At 38.3% G+C, this 27,981-nt stretch overlaps 1 protein-coding gene across 1 annotated transcript in view; it reads left to right on the top strand.

The window, feature by feature from the left end:
• KCNK2 (potassium two pore domain channel subfamily K member 2) overlaps positions 1-16,723 on the top strand; it is an 80,527-nt gene extending 63,804 nt beyond the window's left edge. Inside the window, exons 6-7 of the mRNA XM_068425128.1 lie at positions 1,461-1,600; positions 16,406-16,723. Coding sequence (XP_068281229.1) covers positions 1,461-1,600; positions 16,406-16,723 — 458 coding nt within the window. The remainder of the gene's footprint in view (positions 1-1,460; positions 1,601-16,405) is intronic.
• Positions 16,724-27,981: the final 11,258 nt, after the last annotated feature.

The raw sequence follows: 27,981 nt of genomic DNA, 5'->3' as shown, positions 1-27,981 counted from the left end.
ATCGCTTCATTTCTGATATTTTGTTTGTCTTGGGCTGTGACAAACTCAACCCTTTGGTGGTTGGCTGTCTTTTTCCAAACAGACCCCTGTCTTCTACCTTACTTGTGACTGTGCAGGTGTCAGTATATCCATTTTTGCAATGTGGATTCATCTCTTGGATAGCTGAGTAAACCACTACAGCTCAACGGATTTTATTGATGAAAAGACATATTGACATGAGAATATCAAAATTTCTGTCTATGAGGGCTTCCATGCAAAGATAACCATCAGTAAAATTCTTTATTTGCATGTAATCTCTGTGATGATTAGATAATAACAGCTAGGAAAAAACATTACTCTTCGTGAGAGTTAATCTTGTTAGTGTAACAAAGTGCTTGATATTTTGGGGCCAATTTTCCTTTGCCTTTTTCAGTTGAGGATGCAGATACATAAAGCAACATATTATGTACCCGTACAGACTACTTTAATGTGCCTGAAAAGGTTTTACTGGAGAGTCTCTTCAATTGTGGGCAGATATGCACATCAAACTTCTACTTGCAGGAACCCAAACTAGGAGCCTGATTTTATTTGTCATAACACAGCTGAATTGCAAGTTTAAGGCTTCTGTTTTATTGTACTGCAAGATGTGAAATGTGAGTTATTTTGTGTTGTGAAGAGCTCTGGGTGAACATAACTTTTTTTTTTTTGTGTGTGTGGAAATAAGGCATCTGTTCTCTATAGCTGCATTGTACCTGAAAGCTCCATTACAGACATCTCTGAAATTTATCCTTTTTTACTTTAACACTGGAAGGAAGGAAGTGACTGGCGCTTATGGCAGTGGTATTCAAAAAAGCTGCCTTCAGCTGATACTTATTTTATGTACCTTTTTTTGAGTATGATCAGTTCAGCTCAAGTCCCTGCACCCTGGTTTCCTCCTCTGCAAGATGGAGATGACAATGTTTGCCTGCCCAACAGGGACACTTGTTAATGCAGGTTGTATTCTCTACTAGGGCTAAAGGGATTCATTTAAGTATTCAGATGTCTTTCAAAGCCCTTGCAAAATCAGATTTCTCCGGGTATGAACACATGTATCTCAGAGTAATACTTAAAATTTGGTACAGCGTTGGTAAGCATTGTTATTTGGAGCAGGTGGGAAGTCCTTTCATTCAAGGACCTCTACCTTAAATAATGATATATCAGAAGTTGGATCAGTTTGTTTGTGCTCATTTTGTAATTATTATGAATGATTAGCAATCATTGTCTAAATGTTGCATACTCCAAACTGTGTTTTCAAGAGTGGATGAATTTAGATCATTGTTTATTCAAATTCGACAAAATGTTTTGCTATGAATTTTTGCATGGGTAAGAAAATAAAAGAAGTAAGAAATATAAGTGGTTATTTTTAGAAAAAGAATTAATTTTAAAAGTTTTGCACCTATAACTATTAAGTCTGCTTTAATTTTAACTGTATTGTTTTTCAGGGGGATCAGATATTGAGTACCTAGATTTTTATAAGCCAGTGGTGTGGTTCTGGATCCTTGTTGGGCTTGCTTACTTTGCAGCTGTCCTCAGCATGATCGGAGACTGGCTAAGAGTCATATCAAAAAAGACAAAGGAAGAGGTAAGAACAGTTTGAAAGGGGAAGAAATACTACTTTTTAAAAACTTTGATTAAAAGGCAGGTGAGCTTATAGCTGCTTTTGCTCTTAGGGCATAGGTCAAAGCTGCTTATGTTATGTAGCAGTCTAGTCAAACAGTGATTTTTACATAACTGTGTATAAAATTAGATTAAATGCATTATTAAATCAATTGGATATGCACAATTGCACCTGACTTACAGGAAAAAATTCTCTAAAAGGATTATTCTACACGGTAGAACATAGTCCTTAATTTTTGAGGCAAAAATCATTCTGCTTTGATTGTTTCTATGTGGGATGCAGGTATGTAAAGAAAAATACTAAATCACTAAATAGTTATATTTAAGATACCTTGATCATTTTATAGTGGTAAGAGAAGAAATGTTTCATATCATGCAAGGTATTGGAATGAATTATTTAAATATGCTTGGGTGTATTTTACCATAATATCTCCGTGGCATGCCTAGTTATTTGTAGTCAGGTGCATTGCTTTCAGTTCAAATATATTTTTACTTGTAAATGTGTATTTATCATTCCAATGAAGCTACAATATTTTACTTTAAATTTTGTCATTTAGGAAAATGTCCTGGTTTTGAAAATGTTAGAGGATAAATAAAATTTCATTTGATTGCAGCTAGCACAGTTCAGGTTTTACTAGAAGTTTGAGAAATAAATTTTGTTTTAAGCAGCGTATTATTTCCTTTTAATTTAACTTCAGTTCCCCTGCACGCATCAGTTCATTTGTGTTACTCAAACATAAAAGCTCTAATTTCTTTTTGATGGAATGCATATGTTGGTTACTGTGCAGTGGCCTACTACTTATATTGTTTCAGATTGTTTTCCTAGCTGTAGGGCACAGCATCAATGCCTAGATGTAATCCTGGCAATCCCTGAGTTCTCAAAGACCTTGCTGTGAAGGGTGGCTTACCCCTATGTACCTTCACTCATTACAGACCCTCAGGGTCCCTGCTGCTTTCTGACCAGAGGGCAGCAGTGATGGTGACAGCAGGCAGGAGGATGTGAGCTAGGTGCTTGGGCAGGATTAAACCCACTTTGTGAGGCATGTGGGTTGGGCAGCCCTTTTTTATTGCCCTTGCTGTGCTCATAGCTCTTTATAGTTAGAGACAGCATTGTGGCAGATCTGTTGTAAGTACACTTTTACCAGGCATTTCATAAACACTTAGCTTTGAAGCAGGGGACAATATTTATTTGATCAGTTTCATTTAAAGAGCATCATCTTTTGCCCCTGTGCTGTAAATTTGAAAGGATATTTATAACTTTCCTTACACAACAAGCTTTACTAGTGTCCTTCACAGATATGGAGCAGCAGATATCACACAAGTGTTCCCATTTGCAAGTTCAACAATTTGCAGGATCACCACTTTGTTTTCTGGAAAAGCACTGAGGGCATCTTTAACATCCAACCTGCATGATTTACACTGGCTGCAGGAAAACCAATAGATCACTTCAAATGCCATTAACCTGCATGGCTTTTCTTCATAATTTTGAACTTCAGAATTAGGTCGGTCTAGCTCATTTTTCCCTCTGCACTAGGAAGAAGTAAGAGCTGGGCAAGCACATGTGGTGTTTCCCCTGTGCACTCTCCTAGTGTCTAACTGTTCTCAGCTTGGGGCGTTTCCTAAACTGCATTTAGTTTCCCTGTGTTACTTGTTTCTGGATTCTTGAAAAAATGTGATATGACTTGGGACTATGCAAAAATACCTTTTTCAGGCTTGGTTTTGCTGCATTTCCTTAGACACTGGTGACAGTTCAGTTCTTCACACTACTTCCTAGAATTAACCTGGTCTTTAATCTCACTTTTCTCATACTCTTCTCTCTAATCCAGACAGTCAGGTCTCTGGACAAGATGCTATCTTTACTATATAATTGTACGTAGCACACTGAGGGTTTAACCTTGTTTAGTGTGTCTCATTATCCAGATGATGATAATATATTAAGAATGTTTGAATTTTATAATATCTTGTTTTTATTTTATACTGAAGCTATTTCAATATAGACTAACTTTGGAAAAGCTTTAAAGAAACATGAATTGAACAAACTCATGGATTCCTTTAACACATTAAATACATTCTTATTTTTATCAAGTAAAACTCCATTTGCCAGGTTATGCAGCACAGTGCTGTCAAACTTTCTTTTCTCCTGCACCAGGAATGTATGCCCTATTTCATCTTTCCATTCTTTCTCACCTTTGTAGTCTAAACAAGCATATTTATTTTGTCTGCAGAAAGGAAGACCTCATTCTTCAGATATATCCAAGTTCTTGGCTGATGCAGGTATTCAGGATTTTGCTGTACACAAGTGTCTCATATGTTAGGTTAGATTAAAGACAGACATAACATAATTGGCACCATTTAGTCAATTAATCATACCTCTGATGTTCAGAAATCTTCCCCCCACTTCTTAGCACATTGCTCAGGCATGTCTGAGAATTCATAACAGAAAGAAAATGTTTTAGCAGTTTAAAAATGCTACAGTTTTAAAAATGACAGAGACCAGTTTGAGAACTAAATTATGGCATAGCACAAGTTGTGTGCTAGTTAGAAAATACGAAAAATGATTTTTGTATTCTATCCTACTGATAACTTTGTAGGAAGAAAGTTATATAAATATATTGCATTTTGTTATAATATTGGCTATGGTTGAACAGAAATGTTGTACAAATATTCACTTTACAGGTAGCATTTTATGATAAAAACTTCTTCTCTTAGCTCATCCTTACTATCTGCCTAGGAAAATTTGAGTGAAGAAGTTGAGGGAGTTTAGTGGAAATGTAGTCAAGTCTCCTATATGCCAGCAGAAGCCAGAGGAGACTGAATTTCTTGTATTGTCTATTTTTTCAGTTAAACCTAAATTTACGATGGTCTGTTGCAGCCTCTATGGATGCAGATTATAGTGGAGGAACCTATCTGGAGTTCAAATAGTAGAAATGAATGCAATGGAAAATCCTAGTTCTAAGTATGTTTTTTAACTATCTTTTAAGGAAACATTCTGTCAGTCCTTGGGGAGATAGCTCATTATACCTAAAGGTAGCCTTTGAAATTAGAAACTGTGTTATATACTGAAATCTACTGAGAGACAGAGGCTATGGTAAAATCTATAGGATCATAATTAATGCAGTCTGAAAACTAAAACAGTTTAATATATTTCCTAGGACAAATAAGACACTGAAAATCTTCTTTCATTAAACTTACTTACTATGGGTATCAACATCTACAAGTAAGCAAGATTTTGTGTAGGATTTGTATCATACCTTTCATGAAAAAAACAGTAGTAGCCTACCATGTTTTAGACACAGGAGAGAGCAGATCATTCATTCAATAGTGATCAGTTGTGTTGGTTTCAGTGGTCTAAGTCCGAGGGCTGATAGCAACCAAGCCTAGTGAATTGTACCAGAGTCCAGGATGAAGACAGAGGGGTTGCAAGTGTTAAAAAGCCTCTCTCTTTACTTCCCCTCAACAACCAAAACTATATAACAGCCGAGGTATTTGATATCTCTTGATAGGCAGCTGTAATAATATCCTTTTTGCATTTTCCTGCAGTCTAAACTAAAAAATAGTTTATCATAGCATATTTAAGGTGTATATTGTGAAAGGAAACCTCCATATTCCAGAGAGTGGGCATGCTGATGATGAAATCACCTAATATCTATAGTCCTCTTCACATTTGTCTTAATACAGTTGCATTGTTCTTAAAAGCAGTTTACATAAGACTTTGCGGTAATAACGCATTTCACAGTTTCAACAAAATAAAACATCTGGGTTTTTTTCAGGATACTACCAGGAAAGTTTGCCATATGCAAGTGGAACTGAGACAGAAAAATCTGATCAGATATGCACTGATCCACAATAATGCTGTATTTTGATAGTGAAATCCAGATAACCAGAATGTCTGTCAGTTGCTCAGGTGTCTTTTGTCTCCCGAAATACTCTTGGGAGTTTTGAATGCATCAAACGGAGAGGGAAGTGAAAGACAAGTAGAGACAGAAGTGGGAGTTTTAGAAGGATAGATCTGCTGCTGGAAGCAGTTCATACAGTAAGATAGATGAAGTGTCAGAAAGTCACTGGAACATGCTGTGTGCTGTAATCTTAAGTAGGCGATCTGTCTCTGAAGTTCAGCTTCAGCTGTACTAGCTTGCCTTAAACTCCCTCCTCTTCATTACTCTCTATACTCTGATTACTCAGAGCACTTTAAAAGTCTCAGAGCACTTTTAAAGTCTTCTGATTTTAGTCTCTTTGAAAGGTAAAATTTCAGCAGGATTTTTTTCCTTGTCACATTTTTCTTTTACTTTAGTATGCAGCAGTTTCTGAATTTCAGCGGTTCCAGCAAAAATGCCTACCCAATCAAGAATCTCAGTCATTTGGGCCATAAATTTCAAATTCCTGTTTTTAAAATTAAGTACTTATGTCCCTTGGCCTCACAATATTCTCTTTGTTAAGCTCTAGTCCAGACTCCATTCAAGTCAATGAAGATGGGATCGATCTCCAGTGTAGATATCAACATCTGATGTAGCCATCTACGTTCCCTTTATAGTCAGTGGAAGGAAATGAGTGTTTCTAGCATGATCAATTTGAATTTTTTAAGGCATCTACCATATGAAATGAATTGTATCCTGGAAGATCCCATTCTATTCACTGTATATCAAGAGTCCAGGTGACTGACTCATGTTAGACATCAGCTCAGTTTGGACAAGTGATTTTTCATACTGGGTGTCTTTCTTTTGAATTGAACAATATGGATACAGCTTTAAAGACCAAGCCTAAAATTTCATGGGAAATAGCACATTCACTTCTTGTGGAATTTCAGGAGGCAATTGTTATCTTTTATATTTATAAACAAATTAAACAAATTTGACTCATCTGAATCATCATTCAGTCTAATCTTCTTGGCACCAGTGGCAGAGCTGTCACTCATATCTGTCAAAACAGAATTAGGCTTGTCATGATGATGCCATGGAGATTGTTGCACTCCCTATAATATTTGTTGTCTTTTCATTTTACTAGCTTCAGGCTAAAGGTGCTCAAGCCTAAAGAGAACTTGAACTCTTCTCTCATATCCCCCAATGAGAGACCCTAAATGTAGGCTTTATGCGTGAAAAGATGAAAAAATGAGTGAACTCAAGTGAGAAACAGTTTTGCAAGGTTTTAGTGAGTTGAACTGGCATACCAGGCAAGCAGACAGGCCTCAGAGGTTGTTCAGTGAGGGTGTGTGACCAAGGAGGAGGAAGGAGAAGTTCTATCAGTGGTGGTGAGCTCTTAACCTGGCTCTCGCCATTTTAAGAAACAAAATCCGTTCAGTTAGAAATTAAGGTGATAAGAATAACTCTTCAGCCTTGTGATCAGGGGCTTTTTACAAAGGTGTGAGCCTATTGCTGATTCATTGTGCATTGTTTTAAGTGAGATGGATCAGCTTCTGTTGAAGAAAACCACTGTTTGGGCTTTTCCTTTTCTTACAAAAAAATAATAATTAAAAAAACCCAACTTCAGTAGTTTTAAGAATTGTATATCCACAAGTTCAATGGGTAGGTCAGACTGACTTGATGGAAGTCTGTTCCTAGAAAGCACTGAATCAGAAATATTTGTGGGAGACAGTCTTGGTGTGAAAGAAATTGCATGTGAAGTCCTTTTGCAGGGCAGTGATTAATAGGGGTGACACAATTCTAGGATGCGCAAGCAGGGGATCATTGAATTTCTGTAGGAAAGTGGTGTTACTACTGCAGATGTTATTAAAAGGTATATTACCAGAAAACATCTGTGGTCTAAACTTTGGAAAGAGTGTGGAGAGCTTAAAAAATGGCGAAAGAGCTGTCTGAAGAGAAGTCTGGCTCACATTAGCAGTTTTTTCTGGTCCATCTAAGACATACAGAAAAGTGTATTTGGGAAAGAATAGCCACATTCAAAAAAGTGATTGTTTCTAATAATTTCTATGAGATGGGGAAAAATAGAAAATCTTTCTACAGTAAATACAGCCACAGGTCTCCTGTCAAATTTGACTAGTGACAAGACAAAAAAAAAAAAAAACAACAACCAAAAATCAAAGATAGGTGTACAGTCCCTCCATAACATCTCTGAGCCTTGGAGATGTATAAAGAGTGGTATTGGTGTAAGAAGGTAGAAATGGCTGACCTCCTTCTGAATGCAATTTGATCTCTTCTCAAGAGATTATAAGTCATCCTGGTGGTGTTCTTGGTCCTGCCCTAGCAGCAGTCTGTAATACTGAGTTTCTGTCTCGATCACTCTTTCACATGTACACTAGTACTATGTGCAATAATGAATATGAAATAACATGTTGTTCTGAGAGTCTCAGGAAAACTACTCTGCTGACAGCTTTTGACACTTTTTTGAGATGACTTTCCTCATAGCTTTGTGTACTTTGGACATGTGATGCCTGCTTAACTTCAGATTCAACACACACGCAAAGGTAACATCTACACTGTTATCATTTTGGTGTGGTTTATATCTGTCTCATTTATATTTATACCATGCCTCTTGCCTGGGCATATTAAAGCCCTTTAGAGATGGCTGTTTTGTTACTGCATATTAAGTACCACGTCCCAAAGTGATGCTGGTGTGGCGCTAATTACAAGAAACGTGCTGCCTAAATACACTTCCATGAGCAGCACGGCGTGCTGTGCCTGCCGAGGGCAGGGGGGCACTGTCGGCGCCTCGCCTGCCAGCCCCCATGCCTGGCCCTGCTCCCCCCTTGCCTCACTGTGCTGACTGGACGGTTCAGGGGAGATGGAAATGCCTCCAGTGCGGGCTGCATGCAACCACGTAGTGATGGCGAGAGCTACTGAATTTGGGAAAATAAGTGACTCATATTTCATAATAGAAATTAATTAATGAGAGGTCAGTTATAGCAGTGGCATTTCTTGGAGTTAATTACCCGTGAAGATTACCCGAATGTACATTATCATGGTTTACATTAGGAAATCTTGATTTTTGGAGACAAGATGTAATTGATCCTTTAGGTTTCTGTGACAAATATATGTGTGATTTAACTCTATTGACAGAGTGATATTTAATCTGGAATCTGTTCAGCCCACATCTTCATGATTAACATTCCTGAAAACTTTACTTTCTTTTAAGCTAATCTCAGTGCTTGAATATTGTTAGGAAAAGACACCAAAACATGTTAGTAATACTGCATGCGTATGCATTTGATAGCTGTCTTGTGGACGAGTCCCCAGACAAAGACAGTTCAGCAGAATACCCTTGCCTCTTCAAGAAGTTGTGTTGGCAGTGAGGAAACTGCTCTGCAGTCATGGGTGAAAGGGACTGAAGAAACTATGGCATACTTTCTTTTACAAGGGATGAGTGCAGTTGTAATACTTGTGTTGAACAACTGAAGTGGAGCTTTAATATTTCACACAAATATCACTCCAGATACTGACATTAGAAAGTTAAGAACTAAACAGTTTTTACTGGGACTTGACCATGTACTTACAATAGCCATTCCTTACTCAGTACCAAGTCAAAATTAAAAGTCTTTTTTTTATTCTTTAGCATATCCTTATAAGCTAAAAAAGTCCAATGAGTTTATGAAACAATCACTGTCTCTCTCCTGTGGGAGAAAGTTGAGACAGTCTTTCAACTGCCTGTGGCTTGGGTTTCATTATGCTTCTAGTATAATTCTTAAAATGTTTGCTATTTCTGGCCACAGCGAAGTCATCGGCTGTATAGTGCAGACAGAGAATACATATTGTTCTCCTGAATCACCTTAGGGTCAGCTGGTAGAGCTTTATGTAAACCTAAATAGTTTCTTGTGGTTAATACAGGTGGATGTCATTCACTCTCATCAGGTTGAAAGAGGGGTTGGATGGCTTTGAGGTAGATGAAACAATTAAATAGAACAGCTGATTTTGATAGAAAAATGTCAGCATCATTTTTTATCTTTGGAAGTTATTAATAAAGCAGAACATCAGGGACTGAGATAATCAGGCCAATAACTTGTGTACAGTATTGAGACACACACACACACACATGCAGCTCTATGCAAAGAGGTGTCTGATGGGCAATATTCAGTTACAGTTCTGAGGAGGGACCTAACATAGGAGTGTTCATATTTCTGGGGGGACAAAAAAAGGTAAAACAAGTTAAATGTGGTGACTGTTAGTATATCTGGTTCTGGTTTTGTAGACATGATTTTTCTTTTTATTTTGTAGGCTACCTGTTTTTATTTTGTTGAATCAGACCATGATAGAGCAAAAGGACCATTACTGCATCTGCCATCTGTCACATCTCCACAAGACATATTCCCACAGCTGCCACCATAGATGTTCCTCCACAAAAAAAAATAATCAAAATTCATGGGCTCTCTGCATTCCCATTAGAGAATGTGGTTTATTTCATCCAAGGCATGGTGTGCTCATGGAAGTTATGTGGGTGAAACCAAACAATCATTGCTCACCAGCATGAACTCACAAACATTACTTATTACAGGACTGAATAATCCAATTTCCAGTGGGAGAGCATTGTTCCCAAAACATTTCTGACCACCATGGCTACAAAAATACAACTGTCTGTGTAATTTAAATGTTACTCCAGAAGATGACAATTTCACAAAATAGAATCTTTTTCCCTCTAATATTTGCCTGAAAAACAGAGCACCATGTATACCAGTCAGGGGAACAAAAAAAGAGTTCACTTACTGCTTCATTTGTGCCACTCACTTTGAAATTAAAATCTGATAGCTTAAGGACCTGGTGTAGAAGAGTTCTCTGCTACAGAGCTGAGGTCCTGACAGAATGAAGGAATAGAAGATAGTGGTTAAACATCTGGGAAAGCTCAGTACAGGTCTCTCATTAGTGCCTGGGTTATTTCTATGTTGCATTTTGTTACTGTTTTCCTTTACCTTTAAAGACGAGTAGAGCACAGTCTTCTCTAAGTATCTGTCCACAGATTACAGCACAATGGGGTTTGAGTACTTACTAATAATGCTATAATTACAGAAATACTAAAAGCCAGATAATTGGGATGGGAATTTATTTAGTTGGACTATAAATGAGATTCCCTTAACATACAGAAAATGCACAGGCTTCAATAAAAAATGTCTGTGAAACTTGTCTTATTCTCTTCTGCACTCCAGTCTTTTCTAGCCTATAGCTAACTGATGTAGTGAACATAAATTTGCGGCCAGCAGTAGCAAAGGTGATGTATGGTTGCCCAGAACTGCAGGAAAGTGATATGGCAGATAGACCAACCCTTCTACCCATGCAGGGAATAAACTCACCCAGCAGCTGCATTGTTAAACCCATCAACCCTCTCCATTCCTACATTTTTTTATATTTTGTTTTTTTAAGTGAAACTTTGAGAACAATTTCTGCAAAGTCTGGATGAGTTTCTTGAAAAAAAGACAAAATGTTATGTACTCTGCTCTGCTGCCTGGATAATGTAACATGTACGTGCTCTTTTTGTTTTGCCTCTGAGTAGCGTATCATGGAGAGGTTAATTAGATGTGTTATTTTTAAGTAAGAGAAAGTACATTGGAGAGGAAGAATGAAGCTGTGAAATGTTGGAGAATGCATTAAGGATAAATGTTAGAAATTATATACCAAGGAATATCTGTAAGGAAGGCCACTTTCCCCCCCCCCCCCCCTAAAATGCAGTCAGATGGGTATCTCCAGCTCATCTACTTGGTCTTTAATTAATCTTTTTAGCTTGCACTAACATGGCCATTGTAAAATGTATGAGCTCTGTATGCCAGAGGAAACAACATAAAGTACAGCTATGCAAGAAAAAGCTACACACATTATTTAGAAATATATATATTCATTTTCTTGCATAGCATATATAATGTTAATTTTTTTCTTATTTGGTAGTTAGTGGTTTAGCTCCTCCCAAGTATATCGTAACTCTCCTGCCATATATCTGAGTTCTATCCAAGCAGGATATCTTTCTTCCCACTCTGTAAGTAGAAGTAGATTAACTGGCTATGTTATGTTGGGATTTTTCAAGAATATCCCTGAAAGAGAGGAGCAAAACTAAGGCAAAGTTAAGTTAGACAAATGTGCATTCATTTTGGTCTATAAGGACATCCTTAATTAGGCTTGTGTTTTTTTTCTGTTAGACCATAGATGTGGCTTAATTCAAAGTACAGATTATTCATGTAAAATTTATGTCTACATGGCTTGTGCTGTCCAGACCACACTTAATAGGATGAGTGGTCTTCCTGCATGGTGGGCAGTTTTGTTTGTATAATTATTTGGTTATCTGTTGTGAGCGGAGTGTCCAGAAAGATCCCCAAACTCCTGACAAGTATAAGGAATTAGAGTAAATGTACTGAATGAAGCAGGTGCTGCAGTATCTTCAAATGTTTTGTTGTTTTTTTTTTTACCCTTTTAGCAGTAGCATCCCCTTGGACATACTGACATTCTGGGTTATGCTGTTGGCCTCTATCCAAGTGCAGAGCTCAGCTAGACAGTGAGAAAGCTAAAACATGGTGGCCATGAAAATGAATAGAGAGTTTTGGTTTCACCAATTGTATTAGCTGAGTGCCAGTTTTAGGTTATTGTTAATCTAGATGGGTTTTGGCGGAATAGGTGAAGGAATGGTTGCTTAATGTCCACGTTTTTTCCTAGTTCTGTCAATTTCAGTATGTCTGTCTTTAAATTATATTGGTGATAACGTATGTGCACAGCCTGGGAACTATTTGGTCTTTCAGGAAGTTCATGCAGTATTCTTTTGATGTAGAGTTAAAAACAAACAGACAAACCCCCCAAAAAATAAAAAGTGACTTTAACAGGAATGAGTAGACACACTTCAAAAGTGTTCAGAGGCTATTCCTCATTATAGCCTAATAGAGTAAATGTGAGACATTTTCACCACAGATAGACAAGAGACACCTTAATATAGACAATTAGAGATGCTACTAGAGATGACCCGTGGTATTTGAGACATCCTCATGGGGCTGTCAAATATGATGCAGAATGTATGGGATGTCCAGGCCCATCTGCAATGGTAGCTGGAGGCCAGGCAGCCTGTGCTGGGTAAGGAATTGGCTATTTGATAGAAAAGTATCTAGTTTTTCATGGTGAAGTGTGCTGCATGGAATATTTAGTTGTGTTACCATTACCATATTTCTTGAGAATTTTTCATTGAGACCTGTCTTCCCTGTACTCATAGGGCAGCAGGGTATTGCTTCATAAATAACTGATAAAGTTACTAGCTATTGATGTTCAAAGTACAATGTTAATAAGTTAGAGTTGATACTCTTTGTGAAATATGTCCAACATTTTACAGTCTAATCTGGATTTTGATGTGGAGGAAGTCAGTCCTGGAGCTTGGCTAGGGACTGTGTCCCCTTACTGGTGGCATCTCTATTACCTGAGGTTAGGAGTGAGCAGCATCACCAGATTAGTGCTGCTTACTGTATGGCTGAGGCAAGTGCTATTATTGTGATGTGTTTTTCCTATTATTTTTGAAATATTTTGTGCCGTTTAGCCTTATGTAAAGTACTTAGTTGTCAATAATTTCTGTGACTAAGAGGCCTCGTCCTTGTGTCACATTGTCCCCAACTATGACAGCTGCAGAGTCTACAGAGCTGTGTGCTGTAATGAGGCAAGAGAATTGGAGAAAAGTACACAATTGTTACAGTAGGTAGGTATGTGAAGATTTTTTTTTTGAACAGCATAGGCAACTGGCATTTCAGTCACCTTGCATAAGACATTTTGTGGCTATCAGCCCCCAGATGAAGAGGAGCTATAATGCAGAATGATAAAATATCATACCCTAAGGACAGAAAGAACCTGAACATATACAGAAATGTCCCTATGGATAAAGGAGGGATCAAATTATAAGAGCAAGTTGCTTATGTACACTGGCAGTTAAAAACTGCACATATCTTCTCCTATAACCTTTTGTGCTTGAGTCCATAAGTGCTGTGGAATTAGGAGTTTTATTCTGAGGAGGTAACATTTTTGAGTGCATTTCAGTTCACACAAAAGCTAAGGGCTGAAAGCAGTAATTTGGGGCCTGCATAGTTCACACAGCACTGAACAGTTTCTCATGCTGTGCCAATTACCTCTGTTTTACTACTAATGCATTTTAATTTTGCTTAGCAATAGCACTGCATTTTTCAATATTTTTCTATGATTTTAATATAAAACTGAAAGTGTGCAAAGGAGCATCATAGCTCTGGTCTATGAGAAAATAGCACTGAGTCCACCATGTTCATGTTCCACATCATCTTAATTGGAACATGAGCCCATCTCCAAAGGCATATTTAATGACGTTCAGCTGGCTGCATAAAATTCCTTCCCAAAAGAAATCTAATTAGAATGTAGTAATCAGATATCCTAACAACTACAATTTTAAAATTCTCCTGAATAACTTGCATGCACAAGAGTTAAAATATAGCAGCTTGCCCTGTGCAAGACAGGTCCATCACCAGCATGCGGTAAGGTGGGCTAGCGAGGGAATTCTGAGCCTATCCTGGGGGTTGCATAGACTTGTTTTCATCAGAAGTATGGCCAGCTGTTTTTAGTTTGCTGGGAAAACATGAGGGAAGTGATAACTGAAACTACTAGTAAAAGGAAGGTTAAAAACCATATGAGGAGACAGTTTAAGATGCTTGTATCTTCCAGGAGGTTGCCATGACACAATTTTAAAGCTACCAGTCTGATAATGTCCCTTGAATGTGACCATATGCACTGCCAGAGATGTGTGCCTGAGCAAAATAGGTGAACACTTATGTGGCTGGTGAGGGGTACAAATGTGTAGGGGAAAATAGGAACCCGTATACTGTCTCTTTGCTCCCCTGGACATGCTCCAGAATCTGAGCAGTCTGCCTTTAGTAAAGCTTCGGAGAAGGACAAAGCTGCCCCAGGGTGTGCACTGATACTGCTTATCATATTTTTATTACTTGTTTACTACAAATAAAAATATTGTAGAAGCCGAAATGTTTCAGCATTACAGATTTCATTATTTTCAGATCTGAAGTGCAGTGTGTCTGATCCTAATTGCACAATTTAAATACTAATAATCATTCAGCTGGGTGAGTCCTCTGTGCATTACAGATAATAATCCTTGTTTTAGAAAATATAAATAATGGGTCCATATTAGTCAGCTGTGTAATTCACTGAATCTGAGACAAATGTAATAAAATGACCCCTGGGTAAAGAGATCTTTTTGTTTTGTTTCTGGAGGAGGGAAAGTTTTCCTGAAACCCTGTCACTCCTGGGTGAGCTGATTATTTTTTAACCTTCATTATATTCTTGTTTTTCACTGCACTGCAAGGCATGAATAAGCCTGTGGCCACTTTTCTCTGATGGTTTACCCCCAATATTTCTCTGTGTTTAATTTTTTTTAATTGTTTCTGTGCTCACCAAGTCCAAGCTTGCTTGCCAATGATTGACATTCTGGACTGAGCAGTACCAATTAGACTAATTTATTTAAGTGGGTTAATTCTTCTGAAATGCTTTGCTTTGGAGTTATATTTATCAGCAGTCTATCTTCCCTGTGCTATACCTTCCAACTATTAAACTGCCTACAAAGCAGAGATTTAAAGAGAAACAATCTCTTTCCTTTCCAGTTATAACGAGATAATCTCCTCAAAAGGTGACTCCTTTAATTACCTACATAACTTATTTAATATTGTAACAGTGGTTTGGTTGAAATACAAGAGCAAAAATATAAATACTATATAAATTACAAGGCCATAATTCACCTCAGACTATCATCTGGGTGAGCTGCTCAGTCTACCTCATGCCATATCTGAGGAAAAATAAGGATAATTTGAGATTCTGTGCCAGCAGCTGCCTTCCTTCCCCTCCTCAGCCCTACCCTCAGAGCTTGGGCTCATGGGATGCTCCAGCTTTCCTAGTACTGCAACACTGAAATGGTGGAAAGAAATCTTAAGGGGTAAAAATTATGGTAGTTTTTAGTGAAGGTGGATCAGCCTTGGCCATCAAGGCTGTCAATATAAGAACATATAGAGCTAGAGAACAGGAGCTGAGAGGGCAGCAGGTGATATACATACATTTGTGAAGTGGTGGTGATGGTACAAACTAGCACCTTGCAGCCAACCTGACTGGAGATCTGGGCCATAGCAGGGGAAATACCCGCTCTGGCTGTATGGTAATTGCACGGCAGCTGTGTGCGGCGACTGGCAGGCTGCGTTTCTTTTGGGCGCGATGGGTAACAGCTCTTGGAGTCCCACTCTGCAGTTGTCTTCATGCTGCTTTTTAGTATGTCATCTCGGTGGAGTCAGGGTGGTAAGCAGACGTTGCTGACATGACTGAAACTGCTGCTGTATTAGTTCTACGTTTGAGCAAGCATAAAAAAGAGAGAATACAAGCAGCTGACGTTTTCCTTTAAAAAAGCTTTTCTGTCTAAATTTAGAAAATTCTTTGCCAAGTCTCCCAGGGATCTTTCCAGAGACAGTAAAAGTACTCATAAATGACCCTGCACCCTGGTAACAATACATGACACAGCCTGGATTGCTGGGATTTCAGCATCCCCTGACCAGCTGGGTACTGTGCAGCTGTCAGGGCTCTGCAGGTTCCCTGTGTTGTTTACTGCCTCTAATTAAAGAAAATTGAGCAGAAAAGATTTTTATTGTGGTTTTAGAATCATTGTTAACTCTTACTAGTGCAACGTTGTTTATTTGCTATCAATAAGAGTGAGCCTGCAGCATGAGAAATCTGTGCCAGCAGCAGTGGCAGCTCCTTGCCAGCCCAAAGCCTCATTGCTCTCTCACTGGGCTCTTGAGCCTTAACAGTGTCTAAGGTCCTCGGCCCCATAATCCTTCCTTTTTTTCTCATTTTTGTCACAGGTAGGAGAATTCAGAGCCCATGCTGCGGAGTGGACAGCCAACGTCACTGCAGAGTTCAAAGAAACTCGAAGGCGCCTGAGCGTGGAGATCTATGACAAGTTCCAGCGGGCTACCTCTATCAAAAGGAAGCTCTCCGCAGAACTTGCCGTCAACCACAATCAAGACCTGACTCCCTGCAAGAGAACCCTGTCAGTCAACCATCTCACCAGTGAGAAGGACATCTTGCCAGCTCTAACAAAGACAGACAGTATTTACATGAATGGTTTGACACCACACTGTGCAGCAGAAGAGATAGCTGTTATTGAAAACATTAAGTAGCTGTGACTTTGGATCCCAGTCCTTGAGAAGCTCTTGGCTTAGACTAGCCATTTACCTTTTTTTCTCCACCCTGTCGATGATCAATGCTAATAGCATTTTATATGTGTGCATGAGTTCCACAGAAACCACAGTCCAGAGTTACCATCACATCTCTTCAAGGACACAAAGATGAATGGCACTTCTGTTATCGAAAGATGCTGGAACAAGCAACGTCTTCTGCCTTTATCTGCCCAGACTGTTTTTCACTTCTCCTAATGTGCCATATGGCCTCAAGAATGAATCACACTTGTTTATGGTAACAATGTAGCTTTGAGGGATCAGTCCTTAAAATTTCAGGGTCTACCTTACTGAGCCTAGGAATGGACCATTTCTGGACTACAACACATTTGTAAATGGCAAGAAATTCTTATGCAGCCTTTTACCTAAGAAATTTTTGTCAGTGCCTTATCTTTTGAAGAACCAGAACCTCTACAGTTCCTGTATGTTTTTTTGTTTGTTTGTTTTTTTCACATGAGAAGTGTATTTCATTTGAGCTTTCATTCTTCTTGAAACGATGGTGTTTTAAAGGTGTCTGTTGTGAAGATACCAACCAGCATGAATGAATGCCAAAACTCAACAATCATCCAATGATGTTCTTAGCTCTAAATTTAAAGGCACTGCAGTTTCAAAAGTTGCAAACATGTCCCCCAGATGCATTTTGTTTTACTCGGGTCCAGCTGATACTTGTTCACACTGACTTGTAGAATTTGCAGACCCTCTTAGGTCTTATTTTTTTCAAGCAGTGTTCAGCAGTTCTTTTTTTTCTCTGCGTCAGATGTACCAAAAAAACCTGCAGCTTATCTATCACTAAATTATTTGGTAGATGGCAAGAGCAAATAACAATTACTATTTTGAGGAGAGGCAGGAGAGGCTGTTAATTGCTGTATTTTAATAACCACATCCAGAAAACAATGCAGAAAAATACAGTGATTTTTAATAAGCATAAACCTTCTGCTAGATATTTGCTCTATGAAAAGGGTTCTTAACTTCCTCTTTAAGTCAAGTCACACCAGATGCCATATGATATTTTACCCAGGAATCCTGCTGGAGTGCTTTCCTGAATGTCACACTGTACAGTGGCTGCCTGCGCCAGAGCTGTGACTAACGTGGGAATGCAATTGAAACTGGTATCACTGTGACTTTCTACATTTCAAATAGAGATCGCTTTGAATAGAAGTGCAGGCATGAAGAAGAGCTGATAAATAGCACAATCTGAATATCGGTTATTGTTCAGGATCATCAGGATAGGCTGACGAGAAGCAGATATAAAGCAAACTATGGGTTTTCTTTATTGGTTTTAAGAAAACACGTTAGTTTTGTATCTTCTGTTTTGCTTATAGGTGTACATGAGATTCAGAAGAAATGCAGGATGGAATGGATAATTTTGCATTTTTTTTCTTATGTTAGTCTAACCTGGCTGTACATAAAATGAATAGAATAGGCCTTAAAGAATAATTTAGGCTCTATGTAAATTAAAGAATGGGACTTTGCTGATTGGGCATGATTCAAGTGGCAAATCTTACAGCATCTCTGACCATTAGATAACATGCAAGATATAAATGTTAATGTTTTTTGGATGCTTAGCTTGTTTTCTAATAAATATAAGTTAATATGTAAATTCAGTCAATTCAGTGTAAATATCAGTCAATTAACATTTACAGAGAGTACGCTTTTAAAGCTAAGGAAGTTCCATGACATAGCACCGAGCAATGCTCTTGTAACAAAGACCCTTGTCTCCCCAGCACAGTATTCTGAATGTCCACATGGCGAGAGTTCGTCTTGTCATGTATAAACTGTGAATTGTAATGAAAAAATAAAGTTTTTAATTAAAATAAGCTTTTCTGAATCTCCTGCTTGCTACAACTGGAATGCTAAGGAATAATTTGTGAAACTGATTTTTGTGCTTTCATTGGTTGCAGAGTATAGCAGTTTGCCACCTGCTTTAATTTAAGCTGGTTTAGCAATAAAGGCTTGACTCACCCAGCACAGAAATAATTTTTTTCCTTGATATTAAAAATAATGCTCTTTGGTTGCTGTACTTTAAGTTGTGTTTCTTGCTATTTTGTTTCAAAAACATGGCAGGCTGGAGCTTCTCCTGTCGTGTGCTACAGAGCTGATGACAATTGTTCTGTCTTTGCACTGAGGGAGGTGCAGGGAGCTCTGACCTGCTGCCCTGCCAGGTCTCCTGTGGCTCCTGGTAACCTTCTGCAGAAGTGTGTGAACAAGCAGCTCTAAGGGCAGTAGCCTTTCACACCAGAGCGGTCATTTCTGCAGTGAGTATTTTACAGTGGCCTCTTTAATTAGGTGTTGTCCAAGGGAATGATAGCCCGCAACTGTGTGGTGGTAAGTGAAGAGAGCTGTTTTATTACATCCTTCCAATCTGATTTGCGTGGGAAGTATCTCAATGCCTTTTGGATCTGATTTTCAGAAAGGGACTGGTGATGTTTGATGTTTATTGTCTTTGACACTCAGAGATGTGATACCTTAGGTTAAACCCTTGGATCATTCTAAATAGTGTGTTTCCATTTACCAACTTATGGAAGTGAGTGTCTATGTAGTTTTTTTCATTTTAAAGAAACTTGTGGTCATCTCAGGACCTGCTGAAAAATTGTTTTGAGATCTTGTGACAATTCTTGAGTTATTAGTATGGATATTTGTTAAATCCATTCAGCATTTATTTACCTTGATTTTGTACATGATCTCTGGGAAAAGAAGCCCTGTTAATTGATACATAAAAAAGATACTGGGTTTTTTCACTTTTGTAACTGATCTAAATTATCCTACCTTATCAAAATAAATCAGACTAATTTGTCTGTTTGGAACAAAGCATTAACAAATAAAATCCTTTATTTTTAAGTTTAATAACTTAAGAAGAAGAAAAGATGCAACAGTCCAGATGGTATAAGTAGGTAGTTATCGTGATCCAAATGTGTCTAGTACCATTAATGTTATTGGAAAATCTTTTTCTCCCATACAGTGATAGATCACAAATGCTGAGGATGGCTAAGTGAATTTATGTAACTTGATGAACTCTATAGTGTTTTTTTTCCTTCCTGTAAGAGAAGATTTTTGTGTTAAAAACCTGTGTCTGTCTTGCCTCTGGAAATCTTGCATAGCTCACTTTTCCCTTCCAAATATGGAGCTACATAAGTAGGAATTAGGACTTAATGAAAATCCATTTGTAACCTCCTTCCTGTCACACATACCTGGGGACATTTCCAGTGCGTTAGGATACTTGCTACTTAAGAGAGTTTGTGAAAATGGTATTTCAGTTTGGTAGAGGGTTGTTTTCTCTTGTACTACCAATCAAATACCGTAAAAAAGACACTGGCAAAACATTTTGGATGAGAGACAAGTTCTAGCACAGAAGAATCTGTAAAGGCGCATGTGCTACCTAACAAAATAATTTCTCAGTGCTAGAGGAAACATTACATTAATAAAAAGCATCTGAAATCTGTCAGAGAAGTAGCTAGAAGGAATCTGTATTGCTGTTGCCTATGATAATCCTGCCTTTTCTGGCATTCTCTGGTGTCCTGCATCTGGTAAAGTGTCCAAAGTGTCTACGTTGGTCAAAGTCTCAATTTTTTTGATAACCCTGTATGAGAGGAAGGGAGACTGAGTCACAGAGAATTTGTTCCATACCCCATTCTTGCTTGAGTACCAGGGGAAGAGCTTACTTAGGCATCCCCTCCATGTTTTGTAGCTCCAGGCTGTCTGTCCTCCTTTTCCCAATATTTAGGCAGCCTTGAGGTGCTACCATCTGAGCTGCGAACAGCCTGGAAGGGTCAAACCCAGAAGCTTGCTGAATCCCATGAACATCCTAGCCATGCCTTCCTCGCTTCAACTCTTCCTGAATATTTTTTTGATACAACAGGATGAAAGCTGGAGGGTAACAGAAACCCACAGAAGCGCTAAACCTCTAAAGGGACCATCGAACTGGAATGAACCTTCTTTAGGTCGCTAAGCAAACCCATGAGACCAGGATGGCAGATGAGAGAAAATCTGGTCTGTATGTTTGAGTTCTTGCTCCTTCAGCATTATTTTTCTACACCAATGGTCTCTAAATAGGAATACAACATGCCCCATAGAAGAAGAAATGGAAGGCTGCTCTTACTTAGTCAATTCTACAAGCTCATCACAAGTCTATATATGTATATAACTGTATTTCCTGGGAAGGAAATTTTCCTGTCAGGGAAACTACATATAGTGTCGAAATACAGCAGTAATATGTCTAATAAATGGCTGTCATAAAGTTATGTGGTAATTACCTTTTCTTTCCTACCTTGCAGTACCATTTGAAAGGAAAGGATTTTATATAGTGAGAAAAAAATATATTTTACATTAATTTGTCAGAGTTAAAGTAATTATTTTGTCATAGAAACATGAATAAGATTTTTTATTTGCATTGCCCTGCGGATTTAAATGAACAACGTAACCTTACTGCAAATAAAGTGTTCCATTTGGGAAAAATAGAGAAGATGCTGATTTACTGTTATTAGAAATAAAAAGCTGTTGAGCTACATAGAGATATTAAAAACGCTAGCACTTTCATTTGAGCAAGCATCCTCTGCTTTGCCAAATTATTTTTACAATTGTAAAGAGCCTGTGCGAGAATCGATTGGAATAGGTTTATTATACTTAGAAAATGTGAACATTTCAATTTTAGGCCATTGCTTATCATGCTTTCAGAAACTTTCAGAGAAATATGTTGAATAAGTTTAAAAACAGGTACATTACTTACTGTGGAACAACGTCATTTTACCCTTTATACATAACAGCTGATAGAGTAGCTTATACAGCTTTTTATTCTGGACCCAGATATATCTGTGCCTTCAATATGTATCGATATTGTTGTATGATCTTAAATTGACTAAAAAACTCACTTTGGTACATTGGCTGTTGTTTCATGTCAATTTAGTGGTTTGACAATATAGCTCAATTTAAAATCGGTGTCTTAGAAAACCAATGGACTTCATAACTTTTTATGAATTATAGCAGTCTATCCACACTGGTGATATAATAAATAATGTATTATTTTTTGCCTGCTTTAGTTTTTTCTGAATTTTTAGCTGGTTTTCTAGTCTAGTTGCTGTAGACGGATAATTATAGAGAAAACAACTCATCTCTCTACGGTTTGTAATTAAGGCACTATGACCAGGCTATTGGTATTAGAATTCCTTGTGACTAAAACTGGGACAATACATTGTGTTCTGTCTCCATTGTTAATAATTATTAATAGTAGTATTCATTAAATGCTCTGGGTGCCCTGTTTTTTCTGGGAATGTCACAAGAGTGTATTTTATATAGACATCTTTAGTATGACTTTGGCAAAAGAATATCCTCAGTGAGAAACTCCTTAAGAAGGATTTACTTTATTAACTCAATTGTTAATTCTGGCTAATTCTGAAGACTAATTATATGCAGTCAGATCTTCATCCTTAAGAGAAAGGCATATAATATGCATATAATAGAGATCCTGATGGGAGTGTACTATTTGTCATTAGTAATAAATAACAATATTCTCCAGAAGATGAACAGCAGCCTGAAATGACTTCTTAAATAGTAGTTTAGTGATAGCTCCTTTTTTCTTTTTTTTTTTTCCTTCCACTATTGTTTTGATCCTTCAAATTAAACAGGGATGTCTGAGAAGTTTTGCTGAAGAGATGCATCTTTCACAGTAAGTGTGTTTTAGTCTTTGGCTCAGGGGAGACAGAGACTCACTTTGCTGGACAACTAGAAATATGAATCTATTTGTTAAAAATTCTCTCATGTTCCCGTGAGAGAATACATTGCTGTATCGTTCATTCTGACTTTTATACGAGTCACAAATCCTTTCCAGTTTTGTATGGATTTTGCATTTTGTCCAAAGATTATGGTATTCAGTGTTCATGCACTCAAGCATGCTAAACTAGAGTGATGGAAAGCTGTTCCTAAAGTTTTTTCCAAGATAGTGGTTTTGTCCAAAGTTTCCGTATATTTTCTACTATGCACAGATTTCCTCACAGTTGAGTGCCAAACTGAACAGGGATACATGAGTGTTAAAGTTATTAGTCTGAAAGGGGCAAATATAGGATGTGCCCACACAAGGCAGAGTGCACCCCTGCAGCGGACAATCCCTGATTCAAGTCCACTAGATCTGGTGGTAAATGTAATAAAGGAAGGTTCTGCTTTAACTGGCACAGGTGTATTTAGCATACCCTTCCCTACAATGTATAGGGCATTTAGAATAATTTGTCACCTTTGCTCGTTCCATAGCAGAAACGAGGGAATTTTGCAGATTGAAAGGCACTGTACTGCACACTTGGACAGAATAATAGCACAAGAGTTGCAGTCTAGGCCCTTCTGAACTACAGAATGAAAAGTCATAAAGTCTGAATGCTTTTTTAATAGAGAATACCTTACTGGTTTGTAGCAAAAGGAGGAGAAAAAATTAGGCTCCACTGTGAAAAGTGAAAGTGGGAGTAACATGTCAAGTACTATTGCTCACTTTATAAAGTGGAGGTGGTACAGGCACAAAGACCTCTTAATTTCTTGGTGTCCTTAGAGACTGTCAGAAGAGAGTCAGAGTGTAACCTGCATTATATCAGTGTACTCTTGCCCCTTCACGTGCTTTTGCAAGCTCTGAAGGTGCCCCAGCTGTAAATGTATTACACCTTTCTGGGTGCCAGTTGACTAGTGATGATGGGATAGCTTGAAAGGGAAGAAACTTCTTTTGCTCGTACTGCACAGGTGGAGTAAGAAGAGATAGGTTTGGCATTTGTAGGACAGGAGCAGCCTTTGGGAACAGGCACTCCACAGCTGGATGCTTGATGAAATTCACTTTTTCCAAAACGAAGCCCTTAAAACACTGTTTTACGTAGAGAAAGGGTTTTGAAAAAATTGATTGCTATTTGCTCTATCAAGACCACAGCAGAGGCTGCAGGGTTTTTTTAATCACTGCAGCTGCATGCTGCTTTTGAGCTTGGCCTGTCTTTTAATGTGCAAGACTTAAGTACAAAAGTAGCACTAGAAGTGGTTTCTACTTGTGTGGACCGAAAATGTAAGAAAAAAGTTCCTAGAAAATTAGTACAAAGAAAATTCCCCCAAATTCTTGCTGCTGGTTGGTGATCATGGCAACCAGGTTTAGAACTGAAATTAATATTTATTGTCAGCACAGAAGGGCTGCATTTGCACATCAGTTTAACTCTGCTAACCGCAATAAAGTCGTTCCATACTTACTGTCCTTTAACAGAGCCTACTGCTCCAAGAGTAAAGGATCGCAATGGAGAATATGTAAATCCCTTAACTACAGAGCATACCATAAACCCTTTGTCCTTTTCATTACAAGTCCAAGACCAGTTACTCCATACAGAAAAACAGAATGCAGAAATGCATAACTAGGTACAAAGATACGTCCGGATATCTTCCTTTCATTCTTTTTTTTTTTTGTTGTTGTTTCTGTTTATGTCTGTAGGCTATAGTTAAATGACTTCATACATTTCAATGCTTTTTTAGTGGCATCTTGCATTACAAATGTAACTTATTGAAGCAAATTTCTGTGCCATATGCCTCTAGTTTGCACATTTCTTGTCCTTTTATGAATGTCCTACTAGAGATTAATAAACCAATCTCTAGTGCAGGTGGAAAGGGTTATTTATGGAAAAAAAAAAAAAACACCATACATGAGAAATGGTAAAGATGGACTAAGCATCTAATTAGTGTTTTCCCAATTAACATGCCAGAAAGTTTGAAAACAATATGTTGCTGTGGAGGTTGTGGCATGACATGATGTATGAAGAGGACAACATGGTCATGTGCAGACCTCCATGGGTTGCCATTTCATGCAGTGCCTAAGACAGCTGTTGGAATTACATGCAACCAAAATAAGGCTGTTTTCCTATCTCTTCCAGCTTGTCTGCCTGTCAGTTTGGTAATTTTGCAGGAAAAAGATCCTTGAAGCCAGTTGGAAGAACTGAAAGACAGGGGATACTGGCCTGGAAGGATCTGGGGGCAGCTGCAGTGATTACATTAAGTTCTCAAGCGTGGTTTTTTTTTTCTCCACCTGTGCTATTTGGGAGCTGTATGAGAGACACAGCTTGACAATTGTAGTGCTATCTCATCACTGCAGATACATAGCTTGGATTTGAAACTGCCTGTGAGGCTCCACCAAATCTTATCCTGAGATAAGCAAATGAAAATTTAATTCAAAGAACCAATGGCAATTCTTGGGACAGTAATCATCTCAGGAGCTTTTGATGGTCAGTCTGTATTTGAGCTGTATCTGAAGCAAGTGATCCTTAATGCAAGTCCAGAGCATTACAAATCAGGGTACCCCGAAGTCAGGTCCTTTACAGCTGACTTTGTATTCTTCCAACATCCTACAGATGATGATAAAAGCCAGAACTAAAAATCATTAGCCTGAAAAATCATTACAAATAAAATCATTCCAACAGTTCAGCAGCATTCCTTCTTTCCTCAGTATTCTCCAGCAATATCCCACCACTATGATGTTGCCATTTTTTTCCTTTTTTCTTTTTTTCTTTTTTTTTTTAAATTTTATTTTACATTTGTTATGTTGTACAGCAGTTAGAGGAGTTTGAGAGTTAGGTTTATGTACTATGTTACAGTTTGTGGCTGATTCAGAGCAACAAGAACCTCTTCAGTATAGTTAACAATTGCATTAGGATGTGCCTGCAAAAAGAAAAAAATATTTTGAACACCTAATACAGAATTCTGGAATTGCATTTTGTTTTCTTTTTACTGCTGCAGATTAGTGCCAACATATGCTTCCCCTCATGCTTGAGAAGCTCTCTACTAGTATTTTATCTCCTTTTCTTCAATCACTCTAAGAAATTCTCTTTTGCTGTGATAAAAAGATGGAGTACTCTTTGGCTACTGTTGTGCTCAGAGCAAATTTGTTGCAGTCACTCATTTTGTTTCCATTTTGCTGAAATACTCCACAGCTGTCTGTATCCCTGTACTCTCTCTTGTCCCGAGATTGTAACCTTTGGAGACAAGGATCATCTCTTTGCTCTCTGCTGTGTGCAATGGCATTCTCTGTTGGTATTATAGTAATGCAGATTCACAATGTGATCAAACAATTGCATCTTTTCAGTGTCTTGGGTACCAAAATGCTTAATTGCTTTCTTATGGCAAGGAAAATGAGTCTTCTTGAATACCTCGATCATGTAGACTACCAGGAACTTCTCATACTCCATGGTTATCTTGGCCACTGGTGGTTAGTTTATCACTTCGGATATCTAGTAAAGTGGTGGGTGATTCTGACAAAAGGAAAAAATGTTGTGCACAGAAGAAATCTTTTTGAATTAGGATGTTAAAAAAATTGCTGTGTGTTTGTGGAATTAAGATGATACTTTAATTCTTAACCAATGCAGTTTACTGGGAATGATTTGTGGCTATATAATAAATAAATAGAATCACCGTAGTGAAAAGTATGGGAACCACAGATAATATGTTAATTTTGTTTGCCATGTTTATTTGAGAGCACTCTAAACATCTGTCAAGTCACTATAATGACAGGCATGTAAAATCAAAGCCAGCACTTGGGGTCTGGCCTTCTCCCCACAACAGAACTGCTGGCTCACTGAAACTTCATAGTCTTAGGCTGTAAAGCAATACTTATTAAATGTCACAATTTTTCTAAAAACCAGGCAGCCCTTATAGTACAGACTCTTGGAAAGCATATAAAGGGCAATAGACTTTGGACCTACACTTTAAGCTGGAACAATGGTTACCTCCATATTCCCTTTCATAGGAGATGACAGCAATTATTAATTTACTAAAAGCTATGCTGCCAAATTACAGTGAAACACCAGACATGAAGCTGCTTTGATAAATGAGGTAGCCAGATTGCTGGAGTGCTTCCGAGGTGCTACTCATGAAAAAATCTGAGTCCAGTGGCAGGTAACTGAAATGAAATGCAAAAGGTGAAATGAAAAATATACAAAAGAAGATATAAAAGGAGAGCTTTGCTTTGAGTACTGCTACCAAGAATCAAAAGCCCAGGAGGCAGAGTCCTGTTTTTTACGTGAAATAAACTGTCGCTAAAGGCAACATAAATATCTCTGCTTCCTATGAGAAGGCTATTAAAGGGATGTCCTTCCATCTGGGCAGAATATCAGGCCATAATCTCATCTCTGTATCTCTTTGACTAACTCTGTCCCCCAGTCTCCTCCTGGAGTAGGGTAAAAGAGGATAGTTTCTACTGAAAGGAAATGGAGGATTGGGCAAGAAAATAGGAATACAATGTTTGCAGAGATAATTTCAATGCTGTGTGCCTCTCTAGGCTTCTAAAGTTTGGATGAAGTGTGTTGTTGAAGTGCCTTTCCAAACATTTTTTGACCCTGTTCTTAAAATTATGCTTCTGTCTAGTTTCTGAATAGGGGCAACAACAACAACAACAAGAAGTCTTTTCTTGTAGTTTCTTCTCATTCGCTTGTACAGTTGAACCTCACATATAAATATCACAACTCCGATAACCCACAGGGTAACATTGTCTGTAGAACAAAGTGGGAGAGCGAGGACATTGCAGGAAAGGGTTTGCTTTAAATCAACCAGAAGTCTTAGCATTTGCAAAAGCACAATTTATGCAGTGAGTGGGAGCTTAATACAAGTGCAATTAACTGTGATGATGTTGCTGATATGCCAGAATGTTCGTTCATCTTAGCACTTAAAGCTATAAAATCAAGTCACTTTCAGGTCTGTTGGGCTCTGCAGCCACCTCAGCTTACTGTCAGTGTAGCTGAGTGGCAAAAGGGGAAAAAGCTGCTGTAGGCATCTTACAGCTGATCCTAGGGTGATGAGGTGCACTGAACTAGAGCTGCTTATGGCTGGCCTAAGCTGTGCAACCTGTGCTCCCTTCAGACTTCTTCTTCTGACCCTTCATTGGAAAGGTGCATCCTATGTATTGGAGCGACCAACACTGACTCAATCTGGAAGCAGAGTAGTTGCATCACTGTGGCACTTCAAGTCACCTATGCTTTTGGGAGATTTTTCTTGGTGTTCAGTAACTTGCCAGCTCAGCAATTTTGCTTTCTGAACAAGTGCTAGTGTGTGTGCTTGACACCGCGTGTGCTGATCTGCATGGAGGTGAGGGAAGAGCTACCTCAATGGTCCCTTTGATGTTCCCCATTCTGCTGAGCAGCCAAACCTTCTGAAGATGCTTTTTCCACCCAAGAGAGTGCCTGCCCCATCTTTGTCAGCCTCAGTTTATTCTATAT

This window comes from Nyctibius grandis, chromosome 1 (assembly GCF_013368605.1).
Source record: "Nyctibius grandis isolate bNycGra1 chromosome 1, bNycGra1.pri, whole genome shotgun sequence".
NCBI lineage: Eukaryota > Metazoa > Chordata > Aves > Nyctibiiformes > Nyctibiidae > Nyctibius > Nyctibius grandis.
This window is presented reverse-complemented; position numbering and strand designations above follow the sequence as displayed.